The following is a 16463-nucleotide window of genomic DNA, read 5'->3' on the forward strand; positions in this document are numbered from 1 at the left end:
GTCCGGCTTCAGCTCAGGTCATGATCTCATGGTTCGTGGGTTTGAGCCCCGCGTTGGGCTCTGTGCTGACAGCTCAGAGCCTGGAGCCTGCTTCGGATTCTGTGTCTCCCTCTCTCTCTCTAACCCTCCCCTGCTCACACTGTCTCTCTCTGTCTCTCAAAAATGAATAATAAAAAACATTACAAATTAAAAAGAAGAAGAAGAAGAGGGCACGAGGTGGAGGACCGCCGGGCTGTGCAAGCCCAGGGACCGTTCTGGATGAAGCAAGGGGACTTCTGACTTGGGCCCAGGGTTGTTGACCCCTAACTTGGACCCCGCTAGCACTTGGCCTTGAGTTTAATGGCCCAGGACACGCTTAATATTTGTTCGCTGTTTCCTCTTGTGAGACATCAAATCTGGGGCCGAGGCCGCGAACCTTAAGGGAGGGACACGGCGTCCTGCCCTGGGGAACAAAGCCTGCTGGGTCGTGCCGGCCGCCTGTCGCCAGGGTGGGGGCGCCTCCAGCTTGGCCGCCCCGGGAGCCCCTGGGCGCTGCCCGCGCACCTGCACCTGCACCTGCACCTGCACCGCGTGGCCCCTCCGCCCGCCCTCGGCTCTCCCTCCCCAGCCGCCATCTGCTCCCTCCCAAGGGCGCGCCTGGGTCCCTTCCCCGCCCGTCCCCGCCCGGTCCGGGGAGCTGCACCTGGAAGATGCGCCCGGGGACGGCCGGTGAGTGCTGCCCCCACCCCGAAGGAAGGAAAGGGGACTTGGCGGGACCGCCCCCCTTCCTGGGACCGTCCTGGGCAGGGCTGGCGGGGCCGGGTCTCCTCCTGGCGGAAGACCCCGGGGTCTGAAATTCGCCAAACGAGTCCAGCAGGTCCCCGCGGCCCCGTGAGGCTGACGCTTTGCCCGGAAAGTGGGCATCAGGTGAGCGCGGGCATGGCCAGACCCACGAGCTCCAGGAGGAGGGGGCCCCCGTCCACAGGGCAGGACCTGGGCGCGCTGGGAGGTCAGGGACCCCGGGCACCCGCGAAGGGGACTGGCAGCCGCCAGTCAGCGGCTCCCGTGGGCTCCCCCTGGAGCCCCTCTGGTGCAATCAGGGGTCACTAACCACAGGTCAATGTGACCAGTCGTGGAAACGATGAAAGGTGAGGGGACAGTGAGGGAGCCTTAAAAAATTTTTTTTAAGTTTTTTTTTTTTTTTTTTTTTTTTTTTTTTTGAGAGGCAGAGAGACAGTGCGAGCAGGGGAGGGTCAGAGAGAGGAGACACAGAATCGGAAACAGGTCCAGGCTCTGAGCTGTCAGCACAGAGCCCGACGCAGGGCTTGAACCCACCAACCCACCAACCGTGAGATCATGACTTGAGTGGGGCAGGATGCTTAACCAACTGAGCCACCCAGGCACCCCATTAAAAAACATTTTTTTTAATGCTTATTTACTTCTGAGAGACAGAGACAGAGGGAGATCGGGGAGGGGCAGAGAAAGAGGGAGACACAGAATCCAAAAGCAGGCTCCAGGCTCTGAGCTGTCAGCGTGATGCAGGGTTCAAACCCACTCAGGAACTGCAAGATCATGACTGAGCTGAAGTCAGCTTGGTAAGGGACTGAGCCACCCAGGCGCCTCGAGGCAGCCTTTTTAAGTCAGGGGCAGGGGGAATGTGGGTGGGCTGGACGTGGGGAGGGACTAGTGGGGAGCGCCCCATGTCCCTGACCATTAAGTTCTGGTAGCATCATCTCTCCAATAAGGCTCTTTTTATTTTTCCCAAATATCAAACTACTTGAGAGACTCCGGAGAAATAGGAAGAAGGAAGGAAAAACGAAAGGGGCATCCCACCGGTCATTGGGTCTCACAGAGCCGGCAGTCCTGACCTTGGCCGCTGTCCACAGTCAGTTGCCTGCCTGCCTTGCTTCACAGGGCGCCCTGGGGTCCTGTGTGAACCTGCCCCACCTTCGTCCTTTCTGAGTGGTTTTGCTGTTTCCTTCCTGTAATCTGAGGGATCTGGATCCTTCCTGGAGCCAGTCGGCAGACCTTGCACAAAAAGGGGAAGTTCAGAGGTAGAAATATCTCTTGGCTCCTTTAGCAGCCCCTGGGGGAGGCTGTCTGCCTGGAGCTGGTAAGGGGCCCTCTTTCCTCTGACACTGCCTTACCTTTGCTGCTCCAGAGTTCTAAACCCCACCTTTGCTGCTCCAGACCCAACGTTTCGAGAGACGGATTTTAAGATTTTTCTTTATTGTGTGAATGAGTCATGTTCTCTACAAAACCTTTTGCTTTTAAACAGCACAGTTTCCTGTAACTTGCGTGGATTGTAGGATAAATGGGGGAAATACAGGTCTCTTTTTTGGGAAGGGGGTTAGAAAACACCTCCCTCAGGGCACTGGCTTTCATGATAGCTATTTTGGAAGATTTTTTTTCCCATTAGTTCTGTATCATATTCGTACAATATTTTCCAGTTACTTGGTGGGAAAATGCTGAATATTCTCAGACTGCCTTCCCTTCCCTGCACCTTTTTCACACATAGCCCTCGTGAGTCATACGTGAGCCAACCATGTGGCCCTTTCACATCAGGCTCTGACACGGCACCAGATTCGTATTTATGCATATGTGCGTGGCTATGAGAGAAGTCGCCTGCAGTAACTCAGAACCACATTGCTCTGGACTTTATGAGCTGAGATTTGGCAGCGTTCTTGGAAGTGACATTTTCCTGGACGCTTCAGTCCATCCCTGGTCTGTCTCGGGGCAGAAAGTTCACAGGGAGGACAGTTTCAGATCATGTGGATGAAGTGAGTTAAGCCAACCCCACCCTCCACCCGCCCTCGGGGCAGCTGTCTGGTGGCAACTGTCCTAACTCTGCAGAAGGTAACCTTTCCAAACCTACTGTGGCAACTGTCCTAACTCTGCAGAAAGTAACCTTCCAAAACTACTGTGACGTTCAGGTGTGACACTTCCCAGTCTCTCTGCCCACAAGCCCCGGTCCACGGGGCAGTGACCACAGTGGACACTGAGGCCAGCTGAGCCTGGAGCCCCAGAACAGCCAAGTCCCAAGGAGGATGCACAGGGCTTAGCCGCGCCCAGCCTGCTCGGCCCCCTCTGGGGACAAGAGGTCAGGTATGGCCGCCCCCAGGGTGATGGGATTTGGGTTTATATTGGTGAGGCTGCTAATGACAGGCAGCTTCCTCATCCTGCTTCACGTTGAAGGAAATCCCACCGGAAGCAAGTGTGTTCTTACTGGCTCAGAAGTGCCTCCTTCAGGGCCCCGGGGTTGGAGGGGTGCGGGGTACCCTGAGATCTGCCTGCCCGAGGACTGGCTTAGTGTGCATTGGCTTTGGGACTGCTGTCTTCTGCAGCGAAGTGAAGGGGCGGGGCCAGCCTGTCATCCGCTCTGCACTCCCCTTCCCCGCCCCACCAGGGACTGAGCTCCTGATACAGGTGTCCCGCCCACAGGCTGGCGGTGCCCCAGCTTGTCTGGACCTTGTCTGGGCTCCCATGCCAGGTCTCCTCCGGCCGCTGGGACGATTTTGTGACTGGATCAGGCCTGTGCCTGGTCTAGCTCGGCCCCCCACCCCCACCCCCGGCACCTGCCACCTAACTCTCCTGCTGGAGGGGCCCGGGTCTCTGCCCCCTCATCTGCCCTCCTGCCTTCAGGTGGTCGGGCTCCATCCAGTTCTTGGCTCCTCCCGGCCAGTCCAGAAAGCAGGCGGCCCCAGCGGCAAGGTCCCTGGCTCATGCGTTACCTGCAGCGCACATGCGTGAGAGCCTTCTGAGGAGCTCTGACCGTCCAGGGTCGGAAGCTCGTTGTTTTGCAAGGCCGGCCAGCCACAGTTTGTACCCCTGCTTACAAGGACTCATGAGCCTTTCCTCATTCCATATTTTCTTCCCTGTCACTTCCATTCATTTGTCCTTGTTTGGCTGGGGACAACATCTCGTCTCCTTTCCCTGTCGCTGTCCTTCCCACATTTGGAAGGTGGTGCCATGCTCAGTTCCAGTATTCCCCAAGCTAAACGGCACCTCTGCTCAAAGATCTCGCCAGAGATGTGGGGGCCAGAAGACCCTGCGAAGGATCTCTGGTGGCCAGGATTCTTCTTTAAATAAGACACCTGGAAAAATAACCCAGCTGTGATCTCACACACACACACACACACACACACACACACACACACACGACACAGTGAATTATTGTTGCCTCTGAACCTGACACTGTAATGCTGACTCCACGCTTCCAGCAGTCCTACTGCATTGCTCACTTAGTGTGCATCCAACCGAATATTCTGGAACATACGTGGCCCGTGGCCCTTGCACTGTCCTGGAGGACCCTCGGTGTGCACGCCAGCAAGGCATGTGAAGGGCTGGTGTGAGGGTGTGCGGCAGGCTCCACTGAGTCGAGGGAGCCCCAAAGGGAGAGAGAGAAGGCTGGGGGTCATGGAAGAGGGTGCCCAGTAGGCAGAGTGACATGCTCCTACTAACATGTGGGACAGGAGAGGGCTGGGCTCCCGCAAATAGTGTGACCCAGACCGAGCAAACACAGGGGTTACAGGAATGGAGCCGGCCACACCTGTGGCTTTCATTTTGTTTCCTGTGGCCAGTTTTTCCAGCTTCGAGGTGTTCCTTCGGTCCTGCAAATTGCGGTGGTCATGGTCACAACTGCCCCAGCTGCTCCACAATGGAAGCCATCCCTGCAGAACCTTCTAGCAACCGCTGGGATGGTGGGGTTTGCCAAATAAAAGGATACTCTTGAAAAAAGATCAGCTGACCACGGTGAAACAGGAGCCTTCCATCCTGGTCCATGAGCTCGACCCCCTGAGCAGACTTGCCGCCCTCACGCACAAGCACCCACCGGCCCCTGGGCAGGAGGGCCAGCCAAGCGAGGGGGCTTATGGGTGGAAGGCTGGGAGGGCCCCGGCCTCGGAGTTCTGGGCCCACGCCCCATGGAGCGAGGGGACATCATCCTCCTCACGCACCCAGACGTTTGCTACAGGAAGGGACCCACCTCCAAGGTTCAGGGGTTCAGAGTTCTTGGATCTTCTTTTTTTTTTTTCAGCATCATTTTTTTTCCATAATATTTTATTGTCAAATTGTTTTCCATACAACACCCAGTGCTCTTCCCCTTAAGTGCCCTCCACCATCACCACCACCTCTTCTTAAGCCTTGGTTACATGACCCCATGACCAAGGTAGGGCTCCCTTCCCTTTCCTCCCCTAGAGGTCGGGGACAGGGCTGAAAGTGTCAGTCACCGCCAGTCACATGCGGGGCCAGCCCTTCCCTTAAAGCTACCTAAGGACCAGCCCTTCCTCTCTTGTCGCCTCCTGAGCATGGACTCAGGTGTGGTCTAACCGGGCCCCTTTATGAATAACTCCTAAGAGATAGGAGATACAGGGTTTTAGAAGCTCTGTGCCAGGGACTGGGACAAAGACCGAATACAATCTTTATTTTACTCCCTGTGATAAACGGGCCTGTCATCTGGGAGCCCAGGTGGGGGTGCGGTTTTCTCTCCCCGTCAGCGGGAGGGAAGATTTAGGGTGGCGTGGCCTGGGGCGGGGGAGGCTAGAGAGATGCGGAGAAGTCCACGGCGGTGGGATTTATGGTGGAGGTAAACCCATGGAAACCGGATTCCATCAGGACGGGGCGGGAAGTGTGGAATGAAGGGAGAGTCCGGGCACCTGACCCCCCGTTTCTCCCCTGCGATGGGCCGGATGTGGGTCAAGAGCAGATCTGGGGAGAGCAGGCAGGGAGAAGGAAGGGCTTTCCTCCAGGACCTGCTAAGCGTGAGGCCAGGTTGCTGACCACAGGTCCACCGTGGGGCGCCCCTGCCGGCAACTCAGAGACTTGTGTGGGTGAGCCGACCCCGGGGTGCTGAGAGGCCCGGGCTGTGCCCTGGGGGGCCTGCACAGGGGGGCGTCCGTCATCCAGGCACAGGGCTCCGGCATCGTGGGGGACGTTGGAGCCCCCACCAGCACAGCTGCCCCGAGCCACAGTGGGACGAGAGGCCCGGAGGCTGTGGGAGGGGCTGGTTAGTTCTAGGTGCTTGGCCTGAGTGGGTACAGAAGTGAGGCACCCAGAATATGGTGGTGGGGGGGACCTCCGTGCCTCTGCCTTCTTCCCCCCCCTTCCTCTTTTTCTTTCTCCTCTCCTCCCTCCCCCCTTTCCTGCTTTTTCTTAGTTCTTAGGACTGGACCATTAACATATATTTGAATGCTGATCCGGAAATTCCTGCAGGGCCAGCATCTGGGCACTGTTGGGGGTCCTGAACCAAGTGCCCATCTTTGAGATATTTGGGAGTTAAAATCAGAAAGGACTGGTGGCAGGTTGTCTGTGAAGGGATCGGGAGCCCATCCCCTAGGCTTCCCCTGACCTAGGAGTGGGTGAGACCTTTTCCCTAAAATGTGGGGCACCAGGGCGGCTCAGTTGGTTAAGCTGACAGCTCAGAGCCTGGAGCCTGCTTCAGACTCTGTGTCTCCTCTTCCTACCCCGCCCCTGCTCCCTCCCTCTCTCTCTCTCTCTCTCTCTCTCTCTCTCTCTCTCTCTCTCAAAAATAAATAATAAAACATTTTTTATAAATTGGGGGGTATCTGGGTGGCTCAGTTGGTTAAGCGTCCGGCTTCAGCTCAGGTCATGATCTCACGGTTCATGGGTTTGAGCCCCGCTCTGTGCTGACAGCTAGCTCAGAGCCTCAGCCTGCTTCAGATTCTGTGTCTTCCTCTCTCTCTGACCCTCCCCTGCTCACGCTGTCTCTCTCTCTCACAAAAATAAATAAAAAACACTAAAAAAAAAAAAATTGGGAGGAAGCTACCAGAGCTGGTCAACCAGAAAAACTACCTCCGGGAACTTTCTCCTTCTGCCAGACCTGGGCTTCCCTGCCAGCCTGTGCCGAAGACAGGTCCGGCGGCTGTTCCCAGGGTTGCAGGGACCCTTTGCATGTTCACAGGGCTCCAGGTGCTCTTTTCAGCATCAACAAAACAAAGCGCCCACCCTCTGGGATTTTCAGCTCTGCAGGCCACTAATGAATCACTGATGTTAGCATTTGAGGAGGCCCCGACACCCAGCCAAGAGCAAATATAAAAACTCGGCATAGAAAACACCCTGATCTTGTTTGTATGTTTTTGCTGCCATGGCGTCAAATGCTTCGTGCTGGTAACACCAGCTAAGACATATCATGGCTTCACTGAGGCAGCCGTGGGCCCTTCCCCGGCTCCCAGGGACCCAGGAGCAACCTCCTGGGAGCATCCTGCAGACGCTGGTACAGGAAGTGGGCTAGGAAGGCGCCTGGGCCCTGGGTACCCACGTTGTGTCTTGTCTGTCCCCAGGCACTTTGAAGGCTGTGTTCTTCCTCTTCGCATCCATATGCGCCTGGTATTCTGGGTACCTGCTCGCGGAGCTCATTCCGGAAGGTTCCCTGTCCAGCGCTGTCTCTAGCATCCAGAGCATTGGTGAGAGGCCCGTTCTCAAGGGTGAGTTCTGTGGGATGTGTCGACTCACGGTTCCGAAACCAGCCGTGGGGATGAGGAGGGCCTTCCGGCCTCAGCTCTGCCCCAGCTGGTCATTTGATGTTGACGAAGTTGATCATGATGATGATGGTGACGTTGAAGAGGTGGGAGAGGAGGGGGTAATACCCACCTCTTGGGTTCCCACACCTTCCCAAGGTAGGGTGCCCCTGCTCATCCCCAGATGAGACCCCGCGACAAATTATGATGTTAGGAAAACAAAGAAACTCCGTGTCCAGGATGGGTCAAATAAAAATACACATTTGGAAGACAACTCAGATTGGGAATGAGGTGAAATCACAAAATCTCCATTAAAATCTCCATAGGAAAACATGTGGGACACTAAGGTAGTAATGTGTACCCTTTTTCCAAATCTCATTGTAAGATGATATGCCAGCACGTGTCAAATACAGAAATAGATGATACAAAATTAATTTGCACAAATATAAAGAACTGGGTAATGATTTTTTAAAAGTTGTGAAAGCTAGCGGGGTGCCTGGCTGAGTGAGTTTGAGCCCCATGTTGGGTATGGAGCCTACTTAAAAGAAATAAAATCTTTTTTTCTTAATGTTTATTATCTTTGAGAGAGACAGAGCCTGAGTGGGGAAGGAGCAGAGAGAGGCAGACACAGAATCCAAAGCAGGTTCCAGGCTCTGAGTTGTCGACACAGAGCCTGATGCGGGGCTCAAACCCATGAACCATGAGATCATAACCTGAGCCGAAATTGGACAGTTAACTGAGCCATCTGGGAGCCCCCCCAAAATAAAATCTTTTTAAAAATTGTAAATCTATTCCTTTTCCGATTAATCACATTTTTAAAAAGCTATTATTTATTTATTTATTTAGTGCAGGGTGGGGGGGTGGGGGGAAGGGCAGAGAGTGGGAGAGAATCCCAAGCGGCATCCTTGAGGTCAGTGCAGAGCCTGATGTGGGGCTCGATCCCACAAACCATGAGATCATGACATGAGCAGAAATCAAAAGTCAGAGGCTTAACCAATTGAGCCGCCCAGGCACCCCCAGATTAGTTAGCTTTCCTGACCACCCCCATAAAAAAAACCTGTAACTTTCTAGGAATTAAGATTTTTTATTTTTAATGAAGTTTTCATAGCGAGTGTGCACGCAGTTGGACAGACTTACTGCATCCAGACTGTGGATGAGGCCCAGCACCAAGGGGGGGCCCCTGTTGCTGGGGGACATGGGGACACCCTCTAAGAACTCTCATTGTCCCTGTTGTCATACAAAATGTGAGGTCCCCCCTGGACGTGGGCTTGCCTCTGGAGCTGCCTCTGATGCCTGTCTTTTGAGAAGGGGTCCTTCGTGTGGTCTCCCATCCCCCCAGCACAGGCCGTGACTGAAGCAGTGTCTGGTTCCTGGAAACCCAAAGGCGGCAGGAGAGCGGGTGCCTGTGGTGGCTGAGGGCTGGCTCCTTCTCTCCCTTCGGGCCTCAGTCTCCCTCCACTCCCTCCCCTCCCCCTGTCCCAGACCTCTTTGACCCTCTGCCCCAGTGATGGAGTTAACATGCTGGGTTATGACCACCTGGGCATCCTCCCCACCCGTCTGAGGGGTTTAATGACATCTCCCTGCTTGAAGACCTAATCGCAGAGAGAACTGTCCCGTTCCGCAGACGTGTGTATCTTGGCATCAGAAGGTCCCAAACCCTTGGCCCGGGGCCCGGGACTGCTCCATGGCAGCTGGCACTGTGAATGCTGCGCCTTTGTCCCCGCGCCCTGTCCCCTCCTCCTCTAATATTGCACGCCTGTGCCTTGCCCATTTTCTATGGGGTGGTTCTCTTGTTGATTTGCGGGGAGTTTTTCCGAACGTGTGAAGCTATCGACGCCTGTCCCCCCCCCCCACCCGTGGCACATGTCACATGCGCGGTGATCTGTCCCGGCCTCCGTCTCCTGCAGGCGCGCACGAAGGCCCCCATGTTCACTGCTGTCCCTGTCGAGCTGAGGACGGGGTGCGGTGTGTAACCAGTGTTTTCTGTGTGAGAAGAGTGTGTGCATCGCTCCAGGGGTGCATCTGGGGGAAGCTCCATGTGCCACCCCCAGGCCCCCCCCGCCCCGCGACTCCCAGCCCAGGCCACAGAAGTCGGTTTCAGGATGAGCAAGTGCAAACAGGATCCTGTTGAAATTTTCTCCCATGTACTTAAGATATGAGGTCGTTGAGTCATTTTCTTAGAAACTCTCACGAGAGGGGACCAAGCCAGGCAAAGCAGCCTCTGTGAGATGCCTTCCTAGACGCCAGCCAGGGTGAGAGGAGCTGACGGCTACTAAAGGGCTGCCATTGTGTGAAAAAGCCGGAAGAACTACTTTGTAACAGACGTTTATTTGTTTCTTTTGAGAGCTGGACGAGTGGGGGAGGGGCAGAGAGAGGGAGCGAGAGAATCCCAAGCAGGCTCCATGCTGTCAGCGCAGAGCCTGTGTGGGGCTCCAACCCACAAACTGTGAGATCATGACCCAAGCTGAAATCAAAAGCCAGATGCTCAACTGACTGAGCCACCCAGGCGCCCTGAAGACCTACTTTTAATTCTAATTCTGCCATTAACTAGTTGTCCGTGTCTTCGAGACCCCTCCCCTGTCGTCGAGGGGATGTTGTAAATGCTCTTGAGGACTGAGGCTCTTCCCAGGCTGCTGTGTCCTCTGGGATCCAACTCAACCTGGGAGGCCTCAGCTCGCTTCCTGCCTTCTAGTTCCGCGCCCGTACATGTCTACGTGGACGGCACCTGCATTTTGCAGGGGCCTGTGGGTGCCAGGGCCACAGGCAGGAAGACCTGCCCATGGCCCTCCTGGCACGGTGTGGGGCCCTGCTTCCAGCCCACCCCGGCCCCCAGGGGAGCTGGCTGCCGTGTGGACAGCAGGGCCTGGTCGTGCTGCTGACCCCACGGGAGGAGGAAGGGGCTGCAGGGAACATCCCCATGGGACTTCTCCCCATGGAAGGACGGCCTCGCCGGGAGACCCAGCGTCAGCCCTGGGATAAGAGGGCAGGCGTGATGGGCGGATCGAGTCTCATGGGTGCTATGCTTGCCCTGCTGCACCGGTCACCCCGTCCCAGGCCCCACGCCCCAGCCATGTGGGGCAGAGGTGGCAGCAGCAGGAGGAAGGTCAGGCGCCGCTCAGGCTGGGCCCCAGCCCACACCGTCCCTCCCAGCCCTTCGTCTCCCCCTGACCGGCTCCACCCAGACCTCTCGCCCACATTAGTCCCCGCTCCTGGCTCTAGAACAAATCAAAATCCCTTTTCCTCCTACCTCACGTGAGATCTCTGGACTGATCTGCTGTCTCTGTCTCCACAGTATCAGGGGGCACGATGTGGCCTTGGGCACACGGACCTGTCCACCGCTGTCAGTCAACATAGCACACCAGGCAGCATGCCCGGCACATCAGGGCAGGTTTAGGTTGAGGGGACCACGTGGCCGCATACGCCTTCAGCCTGGGGCGAAACGGACCAGGAAGCAGCATCCTTCTCCGAGAGCGGATGGCTGCCTCTGTGATTCTCGGTCCAGCTGAGCCGGGAACAGCAGGGTCTGTGCACAATGGACCGGGTCCGTGTGCTTGTTAAGGGGACAGGGACACCTGTGTTCAGGCCGGGCAGGTACCAGGGAGGATAAATGTGGATCCCAGTTCAAGAGGATTCTCTCCAAATGGGCTGTATACCCAGGATGTCTGCAATCAGGAAGCAGGACACATTTGCTTTTATTTTATTTTTGAAGTGTTTATTTATTTTGAGAAGGAGAGAGAGAGAGAGTGTGTGTGTGTGTGCACATAGAAGGGGCAGAGAGAGAGAGGGAGAGAAGGAACCCCAAGCGGACTTGGCACTGTCAGGGCAGAGCCTGATGCAGAGCTTGATCCCACACACTGTGGGATCCTGACCTGAGCAAAAACCAAGAGTCAGATGCTTAACTGACCAAGCCAGCCAGGTGTCCCTGGACACATCTGCTTTTAAACCATATGTTATGTTTTCAAATACTACGCTCGGTGTGTTTTTAGGGAAATTACCTCTAAATGTAAATGATGGGTATTCTTATTAAATTGAAAACAAAAAGGAGCTAAAATACAACATATAACGCCCCAAACCCAGAGACATGGAGAAGATACTGTATTTATAGCACTTTCTCACTTTCATAGTTGGATCCCTCGCTTTAAATTTAGGAATCAGGAGATTGAGAAAAAAACTTATTGGGGCGGCTGGGGAGCTCAGTCGGTTGGGCGTCCGACTTCGGCTTAGGTCATGATCTCCCAGTTTGTGAGTTCGAGCCCCTCATCAGGCTCTGTGCGGACAGCTCGGAGCCTGGAGCCTGCTTCAGATTCTGTCTCCTTTTCTCTCTGCCTCTCCCTCTCTCTCTCTCTCTCTCTCTCTCTCTCTCTCTCTCTCTCTCTCTCTCTCTCTCTCTCTCCTCTCAAAAAGAAATAAAAACATTTAGAACAATTTTTAAAACTTGAGTATATTACTTGAAAATTTATGTAACATACTGCTTGAATATATTCAATAAATAAACATTAAAAAAGACATACGCAGATTAAATCATCTGTATCTTTAGGGCAATTTCTGCCACTGCTAATGGGAGGTTGGTGACTCTCTTCCCCCTCCGGGTGGGGCTTGTCCCTGCGGAGTCTTGGGATGGAAGAGCGGCTGCCGGTCGAGCAGCGGGTCCACCGATGACCGCCTGCGAGACGCTACCTGTTATATCCTGTCTGTTGCAGCGCCAACCCCTAAAAGGCAGAAATGCGACCACTGGACCCCATGCCCCTTGAACACCTATGCCTACCGCCTGCTCAGCGGGGGCGGCAAGGACAAGTACGCCAAAATCTGCTTTGAAGACGAGCTGTAAGTACCCGTGTTGGGAAGCACATGTGGCCGTCCCCTGTGTGCCCCGCATGATGTCCTCCTGTCCCCAAGGCTGGCCCAGCAGCGTGCGTGCCCTCGGGAGGGGAAGGCACTGGCTGGGAGCCCACGTGGAGCTGGGAATGGGGGCTCCAGCTGCTGCGGCCTGGGGTCGGTGGGTCCCCGCGTTGGGCGCTCCCTTGACTGGGGCAGGACAGCCCTTGGCCTCTGGTTTGTGCTCCGCCCCCCACACGTGGCACAGCCCCCTATGACGTCATGGGCTCGCGGGAATTCAGCAGGTGCAGTCTCGCTTCCCTTTTATTTCTGTGGGTCTCACCCTCATGGATCAAAGCAGGTGTTGTTTCTCCTGACAGCCCACACCGCCTCCTTCCAGGTCTGCGCGGCCGCCTGACCCCACGATAGCTTAAATAAATCTCAGCGCTTGGAGCTGCCGTGGCCTAGTGTTTGCGTCTGCCCGGGTGGCCTTGACAAAGCACCGCAGACCGGATGCTTAAACAACAGCCATTTATTCATTCTCTCCCAGCTCTGGAGGCTGGTCACCCAAGGTCAAGGTGTGGGCAGGGCTGGCTCCTTTTTTGAGGGGGCATCTGTCCCAGCCTCTCTGCTGGGCTTGCGAAGAGCCATCTTCGTGTGTGTGTGTGTGTGTGTGTGTGTGTGTGTGTGTGTGTCCCCCTTCAAAAAGGACACTGGTCATATGGAGTGGGACCACCCTAATGGCCTCATTTTAACTTAGTCCCCTCTCAGAAGGCCCTACTTCCAAAGAAGGTCACGTTCTGGGGTGCCAGGGGTCAGGACATCAGCATCCAGATTTTGGGAGGCCACAGTGCAATCTGTAACACCAAGCTTAAGGATACTTAGGCCATGAAATCATTACTACAAAGAGAGAGGTTGTGGCCCCTTCCCAACACTAAAGAGGAAGTCTCTCCAAATTATCCACACTTTCCCCAAAACTGGGCCCGCCTTCCCTTCCCGTCGCTGGCTGGGTCACTGCGAGGGATGCAGGTCCCTCCCCCTGGCTTTCTGTTCGTTGTCTCTGCACTGAGCTCGTCCCCCCAAGGACGGGGCGCACAGGGGCCTCAGCTCCCATGCCCTGCCTGGTCCCAGCACGTGCCCCGTTCCCTACAGGGAAGTGGGTGGAGAGCACACCCCCCCTTGGCAGGTCCACCCCTTACCCAGGGCCCACTTGACTCAGCCAGGGCCTTGTCGATAAACATTCCTTCTCATGATCCCCCTGAGTGGGGCACTTGGTGGGGGAATAATGACAATGAACATGGCCCTTGTGCTCAGGGAGCTGATGCCACAGTTTGGGGTTCTCCACCTCAACGCCACGACCCTGCGGACCAATGACCCAGGCTGTGCCATGGGGTTAGCAGCATCCCTGGCGTCCACCTGCTGGGTACCATAGGCCACCCTGTCCAGCTGTGACAGCCACACATGTCTCTGTCCATGGCTGCACATCTCCTGGGGGGCCAGACCCCCTCCTTCCCCACCAAGAACTGTCATACTTGGGAGAAAACAGATTTTTCAGACTTCCATGGTGAAGGTGGGACAGTAACTTTGCCTGTGGTTGTGGGATTCCAGAAGCGAAAGTACCATTGAACAGGGTTGTCAGTGAGGCTCGTGGATGAGACAAGGGGGGAATCCAGCCTGAAAACTGAACAGGAGGGCCTGGTAGAGGAGACGGGGTGGGGGCTGGGGGGCTCAGTCCATTGAGCGTCTGGCTCCTGGTTTCGGCTCTGGTCGTGATCTCATGGTTTGTGAGTTCGAGCCCCACATCAGGCTCTGCGTTGACAGCGTGGAGCCTGCTTGGGATTCTCTGTCTCCCTCTCTCTCTTCCCCTTCCCCTTCCCCATGCTCTCTTTCTCTCTCTTTCTCTCAAAACGAAAGCAATGCATTTAAAAAAAAGAGAGAGAAAAAGAAGAAGAGGGAGACTGGGAGGGGTATGGACAGTGGGATAGGGACGTGCATCCGGAGTCATGTCACCAGAAGGGAATTGTCCCAAGTTAGACCCGGGAGTGCAGGCTTCCTTCCCTCCACTGTGCCCAAGCCCCCCTCCCCTGACAATGGTGTTACACCAACAGTGTCCCACTCACCTAGTACAGACTAATGCTCGGCATTCAGCAGCTTGGCCCCCGCCCTCAGAGCCAGGACTGTGCCCTGGCTCCCTCGGGGGTGCTGGGCAGACTGGCGTGAGTCCGGTGGTCTCCCGGAGCAACTATCTACATGAATGTGCGGGCCCGGCTGGAGCTCGCCGGCTTCCAAACAGTATTCCAGGTGGTTTTCAGACCACAGTACGGTGCAAAGCGCGATGGACGCAGATAAGAGCAGGTGAAAAGGGACAGAGGAATAAGTCCAGGCAGGGACCAAAGGAGAGTTGCCCGCTTGGCATAGCATTGTGGTTTTTTCCCATCAACTCGTGGACCAAAAAGTTCTGGGTGTGGAGACCTCATCGTCTTACAAAGACAAAATACAGGGACGCCTGGGGGCTCCGTCGGTTGAGCGTCCGACTTCGGCTCGGGTCACAATCTCATGGTTCGTGGGTTCGAGCCCCGCGTCGGGCTCTGTGCTGACAGCTCAGAACCTGGAGCCTGCTTCAGATTCTGTCTCCCTCTCTCTCTGCCCCTCCCCTGCTAAAATCTGTCCCTGTCTGTCTCTCAAAAATAAATAAATGTTAAAAAAATTTTTAAAAAAGAAAAAATACAGGTTCACATAGAAAGACAAGGCATTCTCTGCGGCTCGTCTCCTTAGTGCCACCAGCCCTCGCTGTGCCCGGCAGATGCGCACATCCCGGGGACAGCGGCCTCTGTGTGTCCGCAGCCTCTTTCCTCTCTCCCTGTCTCCACACGGTCCCTGTTGGCTTTTCCGCATGAGGCATCCCTGTGGGCAGCCGCCAGCAGGTGAGCGGCACCCCCAGGCCGCACTCTGCCGTCCGCACCCCGGCCCTGACCCGGTTACTCTGCAGGCTGTGCTGTGTTCGTGTGGTCCAACCCCAGCATTCCCAGCAGCAAGAGCGTCCCCGACCGCGGCCGGAGAGCCCAGACCCCAGTGGTCACGGCGGCGTTTACGAGGCGGGCATGAGTCAGTGCATTGTTGTCCGGCGTGTCTTGTCACTGGAGACTGACGTTCCTTCCAGAGACATAGGCTTACTTGTTCATCCCTGAAAAGTCACCTGGATGGGAGGAAAGCTCGAATTTTGAGGTCAGAGTCAGAGTCTCAGTGTCAAGGTTTGGTTACTTGACTATGCTGGTTGGTCTATATTCAAATGGTGGTCTCCAGTTCGGGTCATGATCTCACGTTTTATGGGTTCCAGCCCCGCGTCAGGCTCTGTGCTGACCACTAGCTTGTCTTCGGATTCTCTGTCTCCCTCTCTCTCTGACCCTCCCCTGCTCGCTCTGTCTCTCTCTGTGTCTCCAAACTAAATAAAAAATAAATAAATAAAAATTAAAAAAAAAAAGGAGCTCAGGGGAGAGTTTGGTGGAGGAGAGAATCTGTGGGAGCAGAGGGGCCCCCGGCAGGCCCCTTCCTGGGAGATTCAGGCTCTGCCCATGGCTGGCTTGGGTTTCAGATGCCCCGGTGGACTTGCCGACCCTCCTGAGGCTGCGTGGCAGCCTACAGCACGTCCCTGTCTCTTTCACTGAGGGTCAGACTCTACTGCGGTCTGATAGCTCTCCCCGCTTAACTCAGCCCCTCCCCCATCTCCTCTTGGTGGCAGAGCCCCTGATACACATTCTTGTGCATTTTATTCCATTCTGATATCTGCTTCTCAGACGATTCAGATGAGTGTCAGGAGAGGGGCCGTTTCCCCACAGTCCATCCAGCCCAGCACGTCAGCAAGGACTCTCACCTCTGTCTGCCATTCTGAGAGATGGAAATTGAAGTCTCGGATGAGATTTTTTACTTGCATTACTTTTGTTGTGAGGGAATTGAGGATCTTTTATGCTAAGAGCCTTTGTATTTATTTTCTGTAAAACTGTTCATATCTCTTGCCCATTTTCACCTCTGTCACTGGCATTTTTATTGGTTCACAAGATTCTTTATATGTTAGTCTTTTTTGTGTGTTGTAAAAAATCTGCTCCATATTTTATCTGTTCACTTATTAAAATGTTATTTTTAAATATATGACCTTTAACGAAACTTAAAAAACCCTGTATATGGGTGCCAGGTTGA

General features: G+C 55.2%; 1 protein-coding gene and 1 long non-coding RNA gene across 2 annotated transcripts in view; one reads left to right on the plus strand and one right to left on the minus strand.

The window, feature by feature from the left end:
• Nucleotides 1–657: 657 nt before the first annotated feature.
• Nucleotides 658–16463, plus strand: part of FAM3B (family with sequence similarity 3 member B) — a 33648-nt gene continuing 17842 nt past the window's right edge. The window contains exons 1-3 of the mRNA XM_029940632.1: nt 658–708; nt 7278–7421; nt 12155–12278. Coding sequence (XP_029796492.1) covers nt 690–708; nt 7278–7421; nt 12155–12278 — 287 coding nt within the window. The 5' untranslated portion in view covers nt 658–689. The remainder of the gene's footprint in view (nt 709–7277; nt 7422–12154; nt 12279–16463) is intronic.
• Nucleotides 11963–12493, minus strand: LOC115292572. The gene is made up of 2 exons (XR_003909037.1): nt 12287–12493; nt 11963–12163 (listed from the first exon to the last, which is right to left on the minus strand). It is a non-coding gene; the product is annotated as an uncharacterized LOC115292572 (long non-coding RNA).

The sequence above is a fragment of the Suricata suricatta genome, chromosome 5 (genome assembly GCF_006229205.1).
Source record: "Suricata suricatta isolate VVHF042 chromosome 5, meerkat_22Aug2017_6uvM2_HiC, whole genome shotgun sequence".
Lineage (NCBI taxonomy): Eukaryota > Metazoa > Chordata > Mammalia > Carnivora > Herpestidae > Suricata > Suricata suricatta.